Here is an 18,110-nt window from a genome sequence, read left to right as displayed (position 1 = left end):
CCGACGGCAGCCGATTCCACTCACTCACCACCCTCTGAGTGAAAAACTTACCCCTAACATCTCCTCTGTACCTGCTTCCCAGCACCTTAAATCTGTGTCCTCTCGTAGCGACCATTTCAGCCCTGGGAAGAGTCCTGCTGGGACATCCACGATCACACAAGTAACTTCAAAGGCAGGGATGCCAGTACTGCTGCAGAAGGACTTTCCTGTGTCCTGACTGCAGGACTGTAATTCCTGATTGAATCTGGACCCAGGATTGGAGGTCTGGCAGGAATTGGAACTTTGAATTGTGATTCCTGATGGAGCTCAGAATGTATTAAAAACCCACTTGTGTTTGTGTTCTATGAGAAGTCTGGTAAGCCTTAATTGGAGCCAGTTTCTCCCCAAAGCTTTGGAATAAAAACCACTGTATTTTGGCTCACTAACAGTCTTTGAGGTATTATTTTACCTACAACACATGCAATGAATCTTTGGGAATGATTGTGGATATCGTGAAAATGTTTAACACATCGAGATGTTGCCTTCACTGCAATATCAATAACTTGGCAGAAAACGCTCCATGAGATTGAGAGAATCATTGGAAACTAAAGGGAGATTTACTCAAATTGCTCAACTCATCAAGATAAGCATTTTGCTGCGATTTCGCTTCAGCAGTGAAAAATGTTCAGTTATTGCGGGGGAAAGATTGGAAGCTAATACTCAATGTTTAACTTGATGGGATGGGCCCTTGGCGGCAATATCACCTTGCTTAGTGAAAAAAGCCTCGAACGGCATCGAGTGAAACTTCAGAAACGATTGTGTATTTAGGCAAAATGCTTAACACATTGAGATGAGGACTTCGCCACCATATCAATAACTTGGCAGAAAACTCGATGACATTGAGATGGGGGAGGGGTGTCCCAGCATTCTCACCCTGCTCCTGTCCAGGTAGTGAATCATTCAAGCCACATTTAAAACGGATTAGACATCAATGGAGACAAATGCAAATTTTCAGTAACTCTTTAATCTCAATGAGAAAGTAATTCCCCTGTCACCGCAGTTATTTCCCCTGCTCCAGGAGATGACCAACCCTCACTCTCTCCTTCTGGGAAAGAAGCTTCATAATACTGAGCACAGGTACCAGCCGACCAAACCAGCCTCCAGTCTCTGCTTCTCCCTTTGGTCTCCACACTGTTGCTTCAGAATTGGGCGAACTCCTTGGAGTCTGCCATGACTGAACTCTTGGATCTGACAAAACACCGGGGGAAGATGCCAATATTCCCATTCGAATGTCCCTCCAGCCACTCGTCATTCACTGCAAATAAAGATTCCAATAATGTAACTGCCAAATACGGCAAGAGGGAGCGAGGTGGTGGGAGGGAGCGAGAAGGAGCTGGGTGGTGGGAGAGGGCAAGTGGGAGTGGGGTAGCGAGAGAGAGCGAGAGGGAGGGGGGTGGCGGGAGCAAGGGAGACAGAGAGTGGGGCGCGGCAACCGAGAGGGAGGCAGTGAGAGAGGGGAGGGGCAGCGAAGCGGAGACAGAGAGCGGGGAAGAGGGGGATAGAGAGAGAGCCGGGGACAGGGTGGGGGAGAGAGAGGGGGCAGGAAGAGGGGCAGGGAGAGGGGGAGAGATGGGGGGGCAGGGAGGGAGAGAGAGAGGTCAGGGAAGGGGGGCAGGGAGAGAGACAGGCACCGAGTGATGGAGAGAGAGAAACAATGGGAAACTTAGACACTAGTTTGACCATGGAAAGGGAGATGGGGGGAGGGGAGAGAGCGAGCGAGCCCTTGTATGACTGATACAAGGGCTACAAAGATAACTTGTATACTGAATAACTATTGTTGATCTATCATTTGTTATTGTTGGTGGGAGCTTTACTGTGACAAAAGGATTTCCTCCGCTGAAGAAAGATGGTTTCAGGTTGCTATTTGGCTCTGAATTTGACTTGTCCGGTGGGGAAGTTGCTGGAGTCAATCATTCAGGAGGAGATAACTGAACATTTTGAAAAATGAAATGCAATTTACCAACGTCAGCATGGTTTATGAAGGGCTACAGTTGTGTTTTACAATTTAATTCTGGGTGACACGGTGGCACATGATTGGCACTGCTGCCTCACAGCACGAGGAACCAGGGTTCGATTCACAGCTTGGGTCACTGTCCAAGTTGAGTTTACATGTTCTTCCTATGACTGCCTGAGTTTCCTCCGGGTGCTCCAGTTTCCTTCCACAATCCAAAGATGTGTGGGTTAGCTTGATTGGCCATGCCAAATTGACCCTTAGTATCAGGGGGACGAACTGGGGTAAATGTGTGGGGTTATGGGGGCCTGGGTGGGACTGTGGTCAGTGCAGATGTGATGGGTCTCCTTCTGCACTGTAGGATTCTATGATTCTATGAAATTTGCTGGAGTTCTTTGAGAATGTAACCAGCAAGATGGATAATAGGGATTCTATGGATGTGGTGTACCTAGACTTCCAGAAGACATTTGACACAAAAGACCGACCCAGAAGGTAAGATCCCAGGAGGCTGGGGGTAGAGTAGTGGCTTGGATAGAGGTTTGGCTGCCTGACAGAAAGCAGAGCGTTGGGATAAATGGGTCCTTCTCTAGCGGAGATCACAGGGGTTAGGGTTATCGGACTTCAATTATTTACAATCTATATAAATGATCCAAGCAGTGTCAGACTGTAACATAGAAAAATTCATGGATGATACTAAAATAGGCTGTGATAAGGAGATAAAGAGGTTATTGATGGAGATTGATAGGCTAAGAGAATGGGCCAGAATTTGGCAGCTGGAGTTTAATGTGGATAAATGTGAGGTTATCCACTTTGACCAGAAATAGTAAGCAAATTCAATGTGTGTCAGTGCTGAGGGATCTGGGTGTTCTTGTGCATGAATCACAAAAAGTGGGTAAGCACCTGCAGCATAAAATAAGAAATTAAATGGAATTGTTGCAAAGTTGAGTTCGTGAAGTTGGAATTTGATGTTGTTAAAGATGTAAAATATTGTAAATATGCTAGAGAAAAAAAATTGCAGTGTCCATTTAGAAGCTGGTGTTTTGTTCCAGTGCTTGGAGGTTTAAAATGCAAAGTACAAAGTATGAAGTACGAGTCCAAGCTGAAATATTTGTATAAAAAGTCAATCAGTAGTCTTGACCAGACAAGCTGCTGTTTTTAGCCCAATGAATTTAAAGCAGGCATTCAGCAACTAGGAACCTATAAAATTTGAATTTGATGGTGTTGACCATCCTTTGTAGGAAAACTACAGGTCCTCACAGGTATAAAAGAGAGTGTGGGGGAGGGGCGTGTGGAATGAGAGAGCAACAGAAGAACTGCCGCCTCTCAAGTCTCATAGAAACATAGAAAACTACAGCACAAACAGGCCCTTCGGCCCACAAGTTGCGCTGATCATATCCCTACCTACCAGGCCTATCTATAACCCTCAATCCCATTAAATCCCATGTACTCATCCAGAAGCCTCTTAACAGACCCCAACGAGTTCGCCTCCACCACCAGAAGCAATCTCTTCCCTCACCTCCCACTGTAACCTGGGGTACATCCCATCCGGTCCCGGCAACTTATCTATCTTGATGCTATTCAAAAATTCCAGCACATCCTGTTTCTTAACGTCCACATACTCGATCTTTTCAGTCTGCCGCAAACCTGCAGTATAACCTCCCAGATCACTTTCCACCGTGAATACCGAGGCAAAGTACTCATTAAGCACCTCTGCCTTTTCTACCGGTTCCGCACAGACTTTTCCCCCTTCACCTTTTATAGGTCCTATTCCTTCACTTCTCATCCCTTTACTCTTCACATATTTGTAGAAAGCCTTGAGAGGGAGAGAGCAGTTCTCAACTCTGCCAGCTTTGGATATCACTTAAGAGAACACACCATCTAACTAGTGAAAGGCACCAAATCAGAAATAACTTACGGACAGAGGAATCAACAGAAGAAATCCAAAAGATTCCAAAAGCCACAAAACTGGTTGTATTTTTGAGAGCCGTTGAAGTCCATTATTAAATATTTTTTGGTTAATGAATGAGTATGGTATTTATTTGAACAGAATCTTATTTTATTTGGTGTTACTTATTTAGTTAAGGTTCCCTGTTAGTTACAAAGATAAATTGTTAAGCGTTCATTTTAAAGTGTCGTTACCCAGTCAATGTTACTGAAGAACAGTTCATACCTTCTCGCACACTTTTAACACATTACGAGGTGAGGTATTCCTGTTTGGAGGAATTGGTGTTACTTCCCAAGAGGAGGTCAATCTTTGCATTGTAACAGATCCTTGCATTTATTGCAAATTTATTGGAATTTAAAAGTAGTGCTGTTACAATTCTATAAAGCGTTGGTGAGACCACCCCTGGAGTACTGTATCCAGTTTTGGTCTCCTCACTTGAGGAAGATGTGTTGGCGCTGCAGGCAGTTCACAGGAAGTTCATCAGATTGATTTTGGGGATGAAAGTGCTACTGTGAGATGAGTGGTTGAATAGTTTGGGCTTGTACTCGCTGGAATTCAGAAGAATGAAGGTTTTCTGATTCAAATATATAAAATGCTAAAGGGATTGATAAGGTGAACGTTGAACAGATGCTTCCCCTTTTAGGCCAGTCATAGGTATAAAGTAAAAGGAGTTAGGTTCAAAATGGAGATGAGGAGAAACTACTTGTGAATCCATGGAACTCGCTGCCTCAGAGCTGAGTGGAGGCAGAATCAATCAACAGAATCAAGAAAAAGTGAGGGAGAGACAGTGGTCGATAACTTTGTTTTCTACAGGCCACCCAATAGTGACAGGGAAGCTGAGGTGCAGATAGGGAAACAGATCCTAGAGAGATGTATTAATAACAGAGTTGTCGTGATGGGAGACTTTAATTTCCCAAGCATCGACTGGAATATCCCTAGGGTAAGGGGTTTGGATGGGGAGGAGTTTGTTAGGTGTGTTCAGGAGGGTTTCCTGACACAGTACGTGGATAAGCCTACGAGAGGAGAGGCTGTACTTGACCTGTTGCTGGCTAATGAACCAGGACAGGTATCGGATCTCTTGGTGGGAGAGCACCTCGGGGATGGAGATCATAATTCTATCTCCTTCACGATAGCATTGGAAAGAGATAGGATCAGGCAGGCTAGGAAGGTGTTTATCTGGAGTAAGGGGAAATATGAAGACATCAGGCAGATAATTGGATGAATAAACTGGAAGGAGGCGTTCTTGGGGAAAAGTATTGAAGGAAGGTGGCGGATATTCAAGGAATGTTTGACTGGAGCTCTGCATGACAACGTTCCGATGAGACAAGGAGGTTTTGGTAGGTCGCGGGAACCATGGTGCACGAAGGTTGTGATGAACCTGGTCAGGAAGAAACGAAAGGTGTACAAAAGGTTCAGAGAGCTGGGAGATGTTAAGGATCTAGAGGAGTATAAGGCTTGTAGAAAGGAGCTTAAAAAGGAAATTAGGAGAGCCAGAAGGGGACATGAGAAGGCCTTGGCAGGTAAGATTAAGGAGAATCCCAAGGCTTTCTACAGATATGTGAAGAGTAAAAGGATGAGAAGTGAAGGGATAGGACCTATAAAAGGTGAAGGGGGAAATGTCTGTGTGGAACCGGAAGAAATGGCAGAGGTACTTAATGAGTACTTTGCCTCGGTATTCACGGTGGAAAATGATCTGGGAGGTTGTACTACAGATTTGCGGCAGACTGGAAAGATTGAGTACGTGGACGTGAAGAAAGAGGATGTGTTGGAACTTTTAAATTCTATCAAGATAGACAAGTCGCCGGGACCAGATGGGATTATCCCAGGTTACTGTGGGAGGTGAGGGAAGTGATTGCAGAGCCCCTGGCGATGATGTCTGCTTCGTTGATGGAGACGGGAGAGGTTCCGGAGGATTGGAGGATTGCGGATGTGGTTCCTATTTTCAAGAAAGGGAACAGGGATAGCCCGGGAAATTACCGACCGGTGAGTCTGACCTCAGTTATTGGTAAGTTGATGGAGAGGATTCTGAGGGACAAGATTTATAAGCATTTAGAGAAGTTTAGAATGATCAGAAATAGTCAGCATGGCTTTGTCAAGGGCAGGTCGTGCCTTACGAGCCTAGTTGAGTTCTTTGAGAATGTGACTGAGCACATTGACGAAGGAAGAGCGGTGGATGTGGTTTACATGGACTTCAGCAAGGCATTTGATAAGGTCCCCCATGCAAGACTTCTTGAGAAGGTGAGTGGGCATGGTATCCAAGGGGCTTTGGCCTTGTGGATCCAGAACTGGCTTGCCTGCAGAAGGCAGAGAGTGGTTGTGGATGGGTCTTTTTCTGCGTGGAGGTCGGTCACCAGTGGAGTGCCCCAGGGATCTGTTCTGGGACCCTTGCTGTTTGTCATTTTCATAAATGACCTGGATGAGGAAGTGGAGGGATGTGTTAGTAAGTTCGCCGATGATACAAAGGTTGATGGTGTTGTGGATAGTCTGGAGGAATGTCAGAAGTTGCAGCGGGGCATAGATAGGATGCAAGACTGGGCGGAGAAGTGGCAGATGGATTTCAACGCGGAAAAATGTGGCATTTTGGCAGGACCAATGGGATGAAGGAATATAATATCAAGGGTAGGAGTCTTAGCAGTGTTGAGGAGCAGAAGGACCTTGGGGTCCGGATCCATAGGACTCTTAAATCGGCCTCGCAGGTGGAGGATGTGGTCAAGAAGGCGTATGGTGTACTGGCCTTCATTAATCGAGGGATTGAGTTTAGGAATCAGGAGGTAATGCTGCAACTTTATAGGACCCTTGTCAGACCCCACTTGGAGTACTGTGCGCAGTTCTGGTCGCCTCACTACAGGAAGGATGTGGAAGCTATTGAGAGGGTGCAGAGGAGATTTACAAGGATGTTGCCTGGATTGGGAGGCATGCCTTATGAGGATAGGTCGAGGGAGCTGGGACTCTTCTCCCTGGAGAGACAAAGGTTGAGAGGCGACCTGATAGAGGTTTATAAAATGTTGAGTGGAATAGATAGGGTGGATTCTCAGAGGCTATTTCCCAGGGCTGAAATGGTCGCTACGAGAGGACACAGGTTTAAGGTGCGGGGAAGCAAGTACAGAGGAGATGTTAGGGGTAAGATTTTCACTCAGAGGGTGGTGAGTGAGTGGAATCGGCTGCCGTCGGTGGTGGTAGAGGCAAACTCGGGGCCTTTTAAAAGACTTCTGGATGAGTATATGGGATCTAATGGGATTGGGGGTTATAAATAGGTCTATGACTTAGTAGGTATAGAAGTGATCGGCGCAACTTGTGGGCCGAAGGGCCTGTTTGTGCTGTAGTGTTCTATAAAGGGCTATGGGGAGCAGGCAGGAAAGTGGATTTGTGAACAGAATAAGGTCAGCAATGTTAAATGGCGGAGCGGGCTCAATTCCCCATTCCCCCTCCTAATTTCTATGTTTCTATCCACAGAAATAGAGAAAGTGAGAGAGCAAAAGAAACAGAGAGGGAGAGATGGAGGGAGAGAGAGAAAGAGTGACAGACTGACACAGAGACATAGAGAAAGCGAGATGGAGAGATGCAGAGAGAGGGGGAAAAGGGAAAGAGGGAGAGAAGGGAAGAAAGACAGGGGAGAGGGAGAGGGAAAACAGACTGAGGGAGAGAAAGAGCGAGGCAGAAACAGAAAAAAAGGGAGAGACAGAGCGAGAGAGACCGGGAGGGATGCAGAGAGAGAGTTACAGGGAGTGAGAAGGGAGGGAGAGAGAGAGTGATGGACATTGATTTTAACAGAGATGGAGAGAATCAGTGAGAGACACAGGCAGAGAAATATGGAGAAAGAAAGGCAGAGGGAGGGAAACATATAGATGGAGAGACAGAGAAATAGAGATAGAAGTGCACAGAGAGATTGTGGCAGACAGATAGAAATACAGAATGATAAAGAGAGGCAGGAAGAATGAGATAAAAAGGTAGAGAGACAGAGGGAGAAAGAGATATGGAGGAAGGCAGAGACAGAGGAGCATGGACAGCTGGCTGTTCATGGTGTGGCCAGTGAGTTAGATCCAGACGGACTAGAATATGATCTTACCTTCAGACAGTACATCAATGATGTCACCCTCATTGAACTCCATGTCCTCAACACCATGGCCAGTATAGTCATACAGAGCTCGCGTCTGGTACAGCACCTGACGACCTGACAGGGAATCTTTGACCTTTTAAAAAAAACATAGGTTCAGGAAAAAAAAACCAACTGTGCTTGTGTGTGTGTAAACATGTGCATGTCTAAACACGTGTGTGTGTGTGCATACAACAGTGTGTGTGTGTGGGTGTGTGCATGCATACAGAAGTATGTGCGCGCAAACAGCAGAGTGTATATACATGAGTGTGTGTATATACAACAGCATATCTTTACAGCAACATGTACGAATACAACAGCGTGGGCGCACTGTGTGTGTGTGTGTGTGTGTGTATACAGCAGTGGATTTGTGTATACAACTGTGTTTACAGCAGTGTGTGTATTATATATATACAGCAGTGTGTGTATTATATATATACAGCAGTGTGTGTGTATTATATATATACAGCAGTGTGTGTGTGTATTATATATATACAGCAGTGTGTGTGTGTATTATATATACAGCAGTGTGTGTGTATTATATATATACAGCAGTGTGTGTGTGTATTATATATATACAGCAGTGTGTGTGTGTATTATATATATACAGCAGTGTGTGTGTGTATTATATATATACAGCAGTGTGTGTGTGTATTATATATATACAGCAGTGTGTGTGTGTATTATATATACAGCAGTGTGTGTGTGTATTATATATATACAGCAGTGTGTGTGTGTATTATATATATACAGCAGTGTGTGTGTGTATTATATATATACAGCAGTGTGTGTGTGTATTATATATATACAGCAGTGTGTGTGTGTATTATATATATACAGCAGTGTGTGTGTGTATTATATATACAGCAGTGTGTGTGTGTATTATATATACAGCAGTGTGTGTGTGTATTATATATACAGCAGTGTGTGTGTGTATTATATATATACAGCAGTGTGTGTGTGTATTATATATATACAGCAGTGTGTGTGTGTATTATATATACAGCAGTGTGTGTGTGTATTATATATATACAGCAGTGTGCGTGTGTATTATATATACAGCAGTGTGTGTGTGTATTATATATACAGCAGTGTGTGTGTGTATTATATATATACAGCAGTGTGTGTGTGTATTATATATATACAGCAGTGTGTGTGTGTGTATTATATATACAGCAGTGTGTGTGTGTATTATATATATACAGCAGTGTGTGTGTGTATTATATATACAGCAGTGTGTGTGTGTATTATATATATACAGCAGTGTGTGTGTGTATTATATATATACAGCAGTGTGTGTGTGTGTATTATATATACAGCAGTGTGTGTGTGTATTATATATATACAGCAGTGTGTGTGTGTATTATATATACAGCAGTGTGTGTGTGTATTATATATATACAGCAGTGTGTGTGTGTATTATATATATACAGCAGTGTGTGTGTGTATTATATATACAGCAGTGTGTGTGTGTATTATATATATACAGCAGTGTGTGTGTGTATTATATATATACAGCAGTGTGTGTGTGTATTATATATACAGCAGTGTGTGTGTGTATTATATATATACAGCAGTGTGTGTGTGTATTATATATACAGCAGTGTGTGTGTGTATTATATATACAGCAGTGTGTGTGTGTATTATATATACAGCAGTGTGTGTGTGTATTATATATACAGCAGTGTGTGTGTGTATTATATATACAGCAGTGTGTGTGTGTATTATATATACAGCAGTGTGTGTGTGTATTATATATACAGCAGTGTGTGTGTGTATTATATATACAGCAGTGTGTGTGTGTGTATTATATATACAGCAGTGTGTGTGTGTATTATATATACAGCAGTGTGTGTGTGTATTTTTTTATTCATCTGTGGGACATGGGTGTCACTGGCTGGCCAGCATTTAATGGCCCTTGTTGCCCTGGAGAAAGTGATGGTGAGCTGTCTTCTTAAATCGCTGCAGTCCATGTGCTGTGGGTTGACCCACGATGCTGTTAGGGAGGGAATTCCAGATTTTGACCCAGTGACCGTGAAGGAACCTGCCAAGTCAGGATGCCAAGTGGCTTGGAGGGGAACTTGCAGGTGGTGATGTCTCCATTTTCTGTTGCTCTTGTCCTTCTAGTTGGAAGTTATCGTGGGTTTGGAAGGTGCAGTCTAAGGCTGTTTGGTGAATTGCTGCAGTGCATCCTGTAGATAGTACACACTGCTGCTGAGTGTCAGTGGTGGAGGGATTGAATGTTTGTAGATGTGGTGCCAATCAAGTGGGGCTGTTTTGTCCTGGATGGTGTCGAGCTTCTTGGTTGTTGTTGGAGTGCATTCACCCAGACAAGCGGGGAGTACTTCATCACACAAGATTTGTGCCTTGTAGATGGTGGACGTACTTTGGGGAGTCAGGACGTGACTCACTGCAATATTCCTAGCCTCTGACCTGCTGTTGTAGCCAGTATGTTTATGTGGCGAGTCCAGTCGAGTTTCTAGTCAATGGTAACCCCAATGATGCTGACAGTGGGGGGATTCAGTGATGGCAACATTGTCATGGGGCAGTGGTCAGTGTCTCTTATTGGTGATGGTCATTGCCTGGCATTGGTGTGGCACGAATGTTACTTGTCACTTGTCAGCCCGAGTCTGGATATTGTCCAGATCTTGTTGCATTTGAACATGGACTGATTCAGTATCTGAGAAATCATAAATCATGCAATCATCGGTGAACACTTCTAACCTTATAATGGAGTGAAGGTCATTGATGAAGTATCTGAAAATGGTTGAGCCGAGGACATTACCCTGAGGGACTCCTGCAGAGATGTCCTGAAGCTGCTCCACAACCACAACCATCCCATGTGCCAATTATAACTCCAACCAGCAGAGAGCTTGCCCCCTGATTCCAGTTTTGCTTGGGCTCCTTGATGCCACACTCAGTCGAATGTGGCCTTGATGTCAAGGGCTGTCACTCTCACCTCACTTCTGGAATTCAGCTCTTCTGTTCACATTTGAATGAAGGCTATAATGAGGTCAGGAGCTGACTGACCCTGGTGAAACACAAACTGGGCATCACTGAGCAGGTCATTACTGAGCAGGTGTTGCTCGGTAGCACAGCTGATGACCCTTTCCATCACTTTACTGATGTTTGAGAATAGAATGATGGGGCAGCAATTAGCTGGGTTGGCTTTGTCCTTTTTGTCTACAGGACATACCTGGGTAATTTTCTACATGTCAGGGAGATACCACTGTTCTGGGCTCCCCCATCATTGAAGATAGGGATACTTGTGGAACCTTCTCCTCCAGTGAGTTGTTTGATTGTCCACTGGGTGTGGCAGGACTGCAGAGCTTAGATCTGATCCATTAGTTGTGGGATCGCTTTGCTTTGTCAATGACTTGCAACAGCAATGCTGTTTGGCATGAACATTGTCCTGTTTATATGCAGCATTGTGTGGGTGTGTGCAGCAGTGGGTGAGCACATACAACATGGGCACGTGTAGCAGTGGGGGTGTGCAGCAGTGAGTGAGCGCCATGCACTGCTGTATACAAACAGGACAACTTTCATGCCAAACAGCATTGCTGTTGCAAGTAATAGACAACGCAAAGCAATCCCACAACTAATGGATCAGATCTAAGCTCTGCAGTCCTGCCACACAAAATATACAGCAGTGTATATTTTGCAGTGTGTGTGAGTACTGCAGTGTGCATACAGCAGTGAGTTTACAGTTCTTGAAATACTAAAGGCAGATGAGGTTTTCTTGCTGGCTGGCTGTATTTGTTTCTCACTGAGCTCCTCATTATTACCTTGCACCAGAGAGTGAGGCGCCTGTCAACAATCTGGTCCCACACCCTCTCAAGATCTTCATCTCCTCTGATCATCACCAAATCCTGTTTCTCTTTGTTTTTATAACTGCAAAGTAATACAAGGGAGTTACAACAGATTAACAATGGAGGGAAGAGACTGAGATTCACAGAAGGAAGAACAAGAGAGATGTTTAAAGGAAATTAGTCAGATAAACATTGGGTGGAGGAATGAGGGTGAGTAAATTGGGGATTTGGGGTCTTTAGAGATTGAGTAATACAGCAAGATCTACAGAGAGTGAATTCACAGGGAGACTAAAGTCTATAGAAAGTGAGTAACAACGGGTGCCACAGGACCATACAGTGCAGAAGAGGGCCTTTGGCTCATTGAGTCTGCACTGATGTGTGAGAAATGTTATGACGTGCCAAATGCTCATTAAGGTATTTTTCAAAGGCTGTGAGGCGACCACCTCTACCACCCTCTCAGGCAGCACATTCCAGACTGTCACCATCCTCTGAGTAAAAACATCTTTCCTCACCTTGGCCATACTAAATTCTCCCTCAATCCACCTGAACAGGCGCTGGAGTGTGGCAACTAGGGGATTTTTGCAGTAACTTCATTGTAGTGTTAATTGAAGCCTACTTATGACACTAATAATAAATAAACTTTAATGTGAGTATTTTATTATAAATGCCCAGACGCCTTTTTCACTGCCCTACTAACACGCCCTTCTGATTTCAAAGATTCATGGATGAACGCACCAAGGTCCTTTGTTCCACAGAACTTCCTAGTGTCATTCCATTCGTTGAATACTTTCTTGTCAAATTATTCCTTCCAATTCCATCTGCCACTAATCTGCCCATTTGACCATTCTGTCTATGTCTTCTTCTATCTCAAGATACTTCACCTCAATCACCTGGTCTATCTTTGTGTCATCTACAAACTTTCTAATCTTACCTCCCCACAAAGTCATCTCTGTCATTGATATAAATGATGAATGATAGGGGGCCCAACCCAGGTCCCTGTGCTATGCTATTGGACACTAGCTTCCAGTCACTAAAGCAGCCTGCAGTCATCACCAACTGTCTCCTACAACTGAGCCAATTTTGAATCTACTTTATCAAATTACCCTGTATTTCATGTGTATTTGCCTTCTTTATAAGTCTCCCAATGTTAAAGGCTTTGCTGAAATCCATATAAACAATATCAACTGCACTACCCTCATCTACACACCTGGTCACCTCCTCAAAAATGTCAATCAATGAGGCATGATTTCCATCTGATGAAGACATGCAGACTATCACTGATCAAGCTTTGTCTCGCCCCGGCCCACATGCTTCCCTCTCCCCCCTCCTTCCCTCTCCCCCCTCCTTCCCTCTCCCCCCTCCTTCCCTCTCCCCACCCCTTCCCTCTCCCCCCTCCTTCCCTCTCCCCCCTCCTTCCCTCTCCCCACCCCTTCCCTCTCCTCCCACTTTTGGAATTTTCTCCAATAGTTTCCTTACCACTGATGTGAAACCCGCTGGTCTGTAATTCCTTGGTTTATCTCTAGAACCCTTCTTAAATCGCAGAACCTCATGAGCTACTTTCCAGTCATCTGGCATCTGCTCCATGGCCAGGAAAAAATTTAAAAATTGGGTCAGATCCCCTACAATCTCCTCTCTTGCCTCCCACAGCAACTGAGAGCACAACTCATCCAGATCTGGAGATTTTTCCACATTTAAGGCTGCCTCCAGTGCCTTGCTCATCCCGATGTCAAATTGCTCAAGAACTTCAGTCTCTCTCCCTGAATTCCAGACCATTGTCCTCATTCTCTTAAGTGAGGACAGATGTGAAGTATTCGTTCAAATCTTTACACATGTCCTCTGGCCCCACCCACAACGGACCTTTCAGGCCCGAATGGACTTCTTTCCCTGTTTGTCCTCTTCCCACTGATATACTTTTTGAACATTTTTGGATTTTCCTGACTTTTGCCAGCCATAACTTTCTCATTTGCCCGCTTTCCTTTCTTACGCTCCACCTCATAATTTTTGTACTTTACCAGTGTGTCTGCTGATTTGTTCCCCTCGTGCTTTTTCCCCCCCTTCTCATTGTATTCTGAATCCCTCTGGTCATCCATGGTTTTCTGGGCTCCTCCCTGTTTCATTTTTGAATGTCCCCCCCTCCCGTATGAAGCAGGTTTTTTACAGGGCGGGTGATGGGTGCCTGGAACTCGCTGCCGGGAAGCGGATACAATAGTGACTTTTAAGGGGCATCCGAACAAATACAAGAGAATGGGAGTGGAGGGATCTGGACCCCGGAAGGGTTTTAGTTACGTTGGGCAGCATGGTTGGTTTGGAAAGCCGAAAGCCCTGTTCCGATGCTGTCTTTGTTCACTGCTCTTCTGTAGATTTCCCCATTAGTTGTTCCCAGTGGCCAGATCCTGCCTTATTTTGACTAAAATCCGCTCTCCCCAAATCCAAAACTATTTTTTGCAATTGAGATTGTAAGTGAGAATAACAGAGGGGGGAGTGAGGTCTGTAGAGAGAACAAAACAAGGTCTGTAGGGAATGAGTAATACAGAGAAGTGGTCTACAAAGAGAGTAACGTGGGGACAAGTGTGAGATAATGCATTTTTGGAAGGTTCAATGCATGTAGGAATTATACAGTAAATAGTAGAACTATTGGAGTCTTGACAGGCAGAGGGATCCGGGTGTACACGTCCACTGATCACTAAAAGTGGCAACACAGGTGGATAATGTAGTCAAGAAGGCATATGGCATGCTTGACTTGACTGATCGCAGGATGGGGGAGGGAGACAAGGGGGAGAGGGGCTGGGGGGGTGGACAGGGTAGGGGGGATGGAGGGGGTGGAGGGAGAGGGGGTGGGGAGAGGGGGCAGAGGGCGGGGTGAGAAGGAATGGGGAGAAAGTGGGTGGGAGAGAGGGGGCTGGAGAGAGGGAGTGGGGGAGAAGGGTTGGGGGAGAGGGGTTGGGGAGAGGGGTTGGGGGAGAGGGGAGGCAGGGCGAGGGAAAAGGAGCGGAGGAAAGAGGCAGGGGACAGGGGGTGGGGGAAAGTGGGGGGGAGAGGGGGCAGGGGAAAGTGGAGGCAGAAAGGAGGCAGGAGGAGAGGGGCAGGGAGAGGGGACACAGATGAGGGGTTGGGGGAGAGGGGGCGGGAGGAGAGGGGGTGGGGAGAGGGGTTGGAGAGAGAGGGGGCAGGGGAGGGGAGGCAGGGGAGAAGGGGCAGGGTGAGAGGGGACGGGGAAGAGAGGGTGGGGAGAAGGGGTGGGGAAAGGGGGCGGAGGGAGAGGGGTTGGGAGGAGAGGGAACAGGGGGAGAGGGGGCAGGAGGGTAGGAGCGGGAGGGGGAACCAGGAGAGGGGGCCCGGGAGGGGGGGTGGAGCAGGGGGGAGGAGCAGGAGGGAGGGGGGAGGAGCAGGAGGGAGGGGGGAGGAGCAGGAGGGAGGGGGGAGGAGCAGGAGGTGGGGGGAAGGAGCAGGAGGGAGGGGGAAGGTGCGGCAGGGAGGGGGAGGAACGGGGGCAGGGGGCGGAGTGGGAGGGAGGGAGAGGAAGGAGGGAGGGGGAAGGGATGGAGGGGGAAAGAGGGAGAGGGAAAGGGGGAGGCAGAGGAGAGGGAGGGTGAGGAGAGGGGGAGGGTGAGGGGAAGTGTGGGGTTGGAGGGAGGGGAGGAGAGGTGGGGGAGGGTAGCAGGGTGGGGAAGAGGGGAGGGTGGGAAAGGGAGTGGGTAGGAGGGAGGAAAAGGCAAGGGTGGGAAAGATTGGGGGGGAGGGGACAGTGGCATGGGAAAGAGGGGGGGAAGAGAGGAGGTGGGGAGTGGGGGAAGGGAGGAGGGAGGGATGAACAGTAGGAGGGGACAGGAGGCAGGGATGGGAGGGAAGCTGGGGAGGGGTGAGGGGTGCTGGGGCGGAGGGATTGGGGGAGAGGAGGGAGTGAGTTCTATAGAGAGTGAATTGCACAGGAAGTGTATCCCAGGATGTTGTGGGAGACTAGGGAGGAAATTGCGGGTCCCCTAGCAGAGATATCTGAATCATCGATAGTCACGGGTGAGGTGCCTGAAGATTGGAGAGTGACAAATGTTGTGTCTTTGTTTAAAAAGGGCTACAGGGAAAAGCCTGGGAACTACAGGCCAGTGAGCCTCACATCTGTGGTGGGTAAATTGTTGGAAGGTATTTTGAGAGACAGGATCTACAGGCATTTAGAGATACAAGGACTGATTAGGGACAGTCAGCATGGCTTTGTGAGTGGAAAATCATGTCTCACAAATTTGATTGACTGTTTTGAAGGGGTAACCAAGAAGGTAGATGAGGGCAGTGCAGCTGATGTTGTCTACATGGACTTTAGCAAGGCCTTTGATAAGGTACTGCATGGTAGGTTGTTGCATAAAGTTAAATCTCACAGGATCCAGGGTGAGGTATCTAAATGGATACACAATTGGCTTCTTGACAGAAGTCAGAGGGTGGTTGTAGAGAGTTGTTTCCCAAACTGGAGGCCTGTGACCAGCGGTGTGCCTCAGGGATCAGTGCTGGGTCCACTGTTATTTATCATTTATATTAATGATTTGGATGAGAATATAGGCGGCATGGTTAGTAAGTTTGAAGATGACACCAAGATTGGTGGCATAGCGGACAGTGAAGAAAGTTATCTCGGATTGCAACGGGATCTTGATCAGTTGGGCCAGTGGGCTGACGAATGGCAGATGGAGTTTAATTTAGACAAATGTGAGGTGATGCATTTTGGTAGATTGAATCAGGGCAGGACTTACTCAGTTAATGGTAGGGTGTTGGGGAGAGTTACAGAACAAAGAGATCTCGGGGTACAGGTTCATAGCTCCTCGAAAGTGCAGTCACAGGTGGACAGAGTGGTGAAGAAGGCAATCGGCATGTTTGGCTTCATTGGTCAGGATGTGGATGTGCCGGCGTTGGACTGGGGTAAACACAGTAAAAAGTCTGACAACACCAGGTTTTAGTCTAAAACCTGGTGTTGTTAGACTTTTTACTTCATTGGTCAAACATTGAATACAGGAGTTGGGACGTCTTGTTGAAGTTGTAAAGACATTGGTAAATCCACACTTGGAATACTGTGTGTAATTCTGGGCACCCTATTATAGAAAGGATATTATTAAACTAGAAAGAGTGCAGGAAAAATTTACTAGGATATTACTGGGACTTTATGGTTTGAGTGAGAAGGAGAGGTTGGGTAGACTGGGACTTTTTTCTCTGGAGCATAGAAGGCTGAGGGGTGACCTTACAGAGGTCTATAAAATAAAGAGAGCCACAGATCAGCCAGTCAATACTTTTTCCCCAAAGGTAGGGGAGTCTAAAACTAGGGGGCATAGGTTTAAGGTGAAGGGGAGGGATACAAAAGGGGTCCAGAGGAGCAATTTTTTTCACAATAATTGTGGTGAGTGTCTGAAACAAGCTGCCAGAGGCAGTCGTAGAGGCAGGTACAATTTTGTCTTTTAAAAAGCATTTGGAAGTTACATGGGTAAGATGTGTATAGAGGGATATGGGCCAAATGCAGGCAATTGGGACTAGCTTAGGGGTCTTAAAGAAAGGATGGCATTAACAAGTTGGGCCAAAGGGCCTGTTTCCATGCTGTAAACATCTATGACTCTATGAGTTACACAGGGGAGTGAGGTTGATAGAAAGTGAGTTTCATAGAGGGAGCGAGGTCTCTAAGAGAGTAATACAGGAGGTGTTAGGAGGTTAATACAGGAGGTGTTAGGTCTATAGAGGAAATAACATGCAAATGAAGTATTTAGATAGTGATTAATATAGGGGAACTGACTTTTGGAATTATTTGCGAGCTGACATTGTGCAGCGAATGCAATCTATAGAGGTTTGAGTTAGACAGGGGGTGTAATACAGGGGTAGAGAGGTCTTGTGGAGAGTGAGTAACTACATCAGGCAAGTTCTGGGGAAATTAGTTACACAAGGGCAGTGGAATCTAGGGGCAGTGGAGTCAATGGAGAGTGAGCCAGGTCTATAGGAGAGGAGCACGGAGGGATGTAGTCTTTCGAGAGTGAGTTACAGGAGGGGTGTGAGGTCTCCAGAGAGAGTAACACAGTAGGAAAAAGTTCTATGGAGAGAGTAACAAAAGCAAAGTCTATAGAGAGGGAGTTATAAGGTGGATGAAGGAGAGTGAGCACTCTAGAGAGAGTGACATGAGGAGTGAGGTCCGTAGAGAGTGAGTTACATAGGGAGACTGAGATATATAGAGAGACTAACACAGAATGAAGTCTGTTTGGAGAGTATCACGGGGGAGTGAGGTTTATAGAAACTCACGGGGGAGTGAGGTCTGTA

The 18,110-nt window shown here is 46.1% G+C and overlaps 1 protein-coding gene across 2 annotated transcripts in view; it reads right to left on the bottom strand.

Annotated features, from left to right (window-relative positions):
* Positions 1 to 983: 983 nt before the first annotated feature.
* Positions 984 to 18,110, bottom strand: part of LOC145358212 (neutrophil cytosol factor 2-like) — a 154,297-nt gene continuing 137,170 nt past the window's right edge. For both annotated transcript variants that reach the window (XM_080212022.1, XM_080212023.1), the window contains exons 12-14: positions 11,814 to 11,919; positions 8,002 to 8,125; positions 984 to 1,294 (exon numbers count right to left, since the gene is read on the bottom strand). In XM_080212022.1, the coding sequence (XP_080068148.1) occupies positions 1,179 to 1,294; positions 8,002 to 8,125; positions 11,814 to 11,919 (346 nt within the window). In that variant the 3' untranslated portion in view covers positions 984 to 1,178. The remainder of the gene's footprint in view (positions 1,295 to 8,001; positions 8,126 to 11,813; positions 11,920 to 18,110) is intronic.

The sequence above is a fragment of the Carcharhinus amblyrhynchos genome, chromosome 25 (genome assembly GCF_965287045.1).
Source record: "Carcharhinus amblyrhynchos chromosome 25, sCarAmb.v2.hapA, whole genome shotgun sequence".
NCBI lineage: Eukaryota > Metazoa > Chordata > Chondrichthyes > Carcharhiniformes > Carcharhinidae > Carcharhinus > Carcharhinus amblyrhynchos.
Note: the sequence above shows the minus strand (reverse complement) of the source record. Positions and strands in the feature narration are given on the sequence as shown.